Consider the following 1154-nt stretch of genomic DNA (forward strand, 5'->3'; position numbering starts at 1 on the left):
ATTTGTAAAGCACTTTGATCAACTTCTGCTGTTTTATTGAAATAAATCACACAGAGCCCGTTGTTGACCCGGTTTCAGTCACTCCGGCTGTTTCCGTAGGGAAGCAAGATGGACGCTGCTCTCAAATGTTGCATACGAATGTTTATTTTAAGAACACATTAATTACGTATCGATATGAAAAATAAAACTTGTGTCAGTTTTGATCCTCACATCAGAATTTTTTTTATTCTGTGTGGAGAAAAATATCTTTGTTTTTGTTGGTTTGAGGTCATTTTTTAAAACCACTGAACAAGACGTTAAAGGATAAATCTGAGAAAACGGCTGAGGACGAATAAACTAATGAAATCAGTAACTACTTTTAACTTTACAAAGAAAACGTTAAACTGTACGAATGAAACGTGAGATGACTTTTGTCCAAATTAAACAAGAAAACCGATTGTGTGACCTGCAGGATGAAAAATATGTCCAACCCAACATCCAGAGCTGTAAACAGGATTTAAACTCATCTCTTAATGGGAGCAAACATAACCACCATAAACGTCTGTGATTTACCGCCTCAGACTGGACTTTGCCTCAGACTGTGTGCAAAAGTTAAAGTGCGTGTAATAAAACATGGCAGAGCCTCCTGATGCACGGAGGAGCGGCAGCTTGGGTGCGAACATCTGGAACCAGGTTCAACAACGACCAGGTGAGGTTTTCCATCAGCATCCATCCTTAAAAAACTACAAACAAATCCACATTTCACGTGTCCAAACAGCTGTAGCTTGTGTAGATTATTGACAAAGATTATTAACATTTAATCCTCAGCATCTCGGTTTGTGTCCTCCAGGTGATTAAAGAAACATTTAAGCAAGTTAAAGCTTACGGTTCGGTTCACAGTTCCTCCTCTTGTTGCACATCTTTTGATCAAACTATTATTAGTTTTTCTTAGACTTTAAATCAAATGCACTAAAATGTGGAATGGTTTACAAACATAATTACAGTGGAAACATTTTTGCATCTTCCCTCCTGATTTTGAGGATCTTTACCCGTTTGTTGCCACAGAATCACGACAGTTTGAACCTTTTGTGATTTTAAAACAAATTGAAAGATTTTCAAGTTCTTCCTCGGGTCTGAGGCTGACTCACGTCTTGTGTCGGAGCGCAGAAACTTAA

General features: G+C 38.0%; 1 protein-coding gene across 1 annotated transcript in view; it reads left to right on the plus strand.

Annotated features, from left to right (window-relative positions):
- The first annotated feature begins 620 nt into the window (after positions 1 to 620).
- The window catches only part of LOC119417141 (UDP-glucuronosyltransferase 2A1), a 5956-nt gene continuing 5422 nt past the window's right edge, over positions 621 to 1154 (plus strand). Inside the window, exon 1 of the mRNA XM_037684354.1 lies at positions 621 to 688. Within this exon, the coding sequence (XP_037540282.1) occupies positions 629 to 688 (60 nt within the window). The 5' untranslated portion in view covers positions 621 to 628. The remainder of the gene's footprint in view (positions 689 to 1154) is intronic.

Source organism: Nematolebias whitei, chromosome 1 (assembly GCF_014905685.2).
Source record: "Nematolebias whitei isolate Nwh7 chromosome 1, NemWhi1, whole genome shotgun sequence".
In the NCBI taxonomy this organism is placed as follows: domain Eukaryota; kingdom Metazoa; phylum Chordata; class Actinopteri; order Cyprinodontiformes; family Rivulidae; genus Nematolebias; species Nematolebias whitei.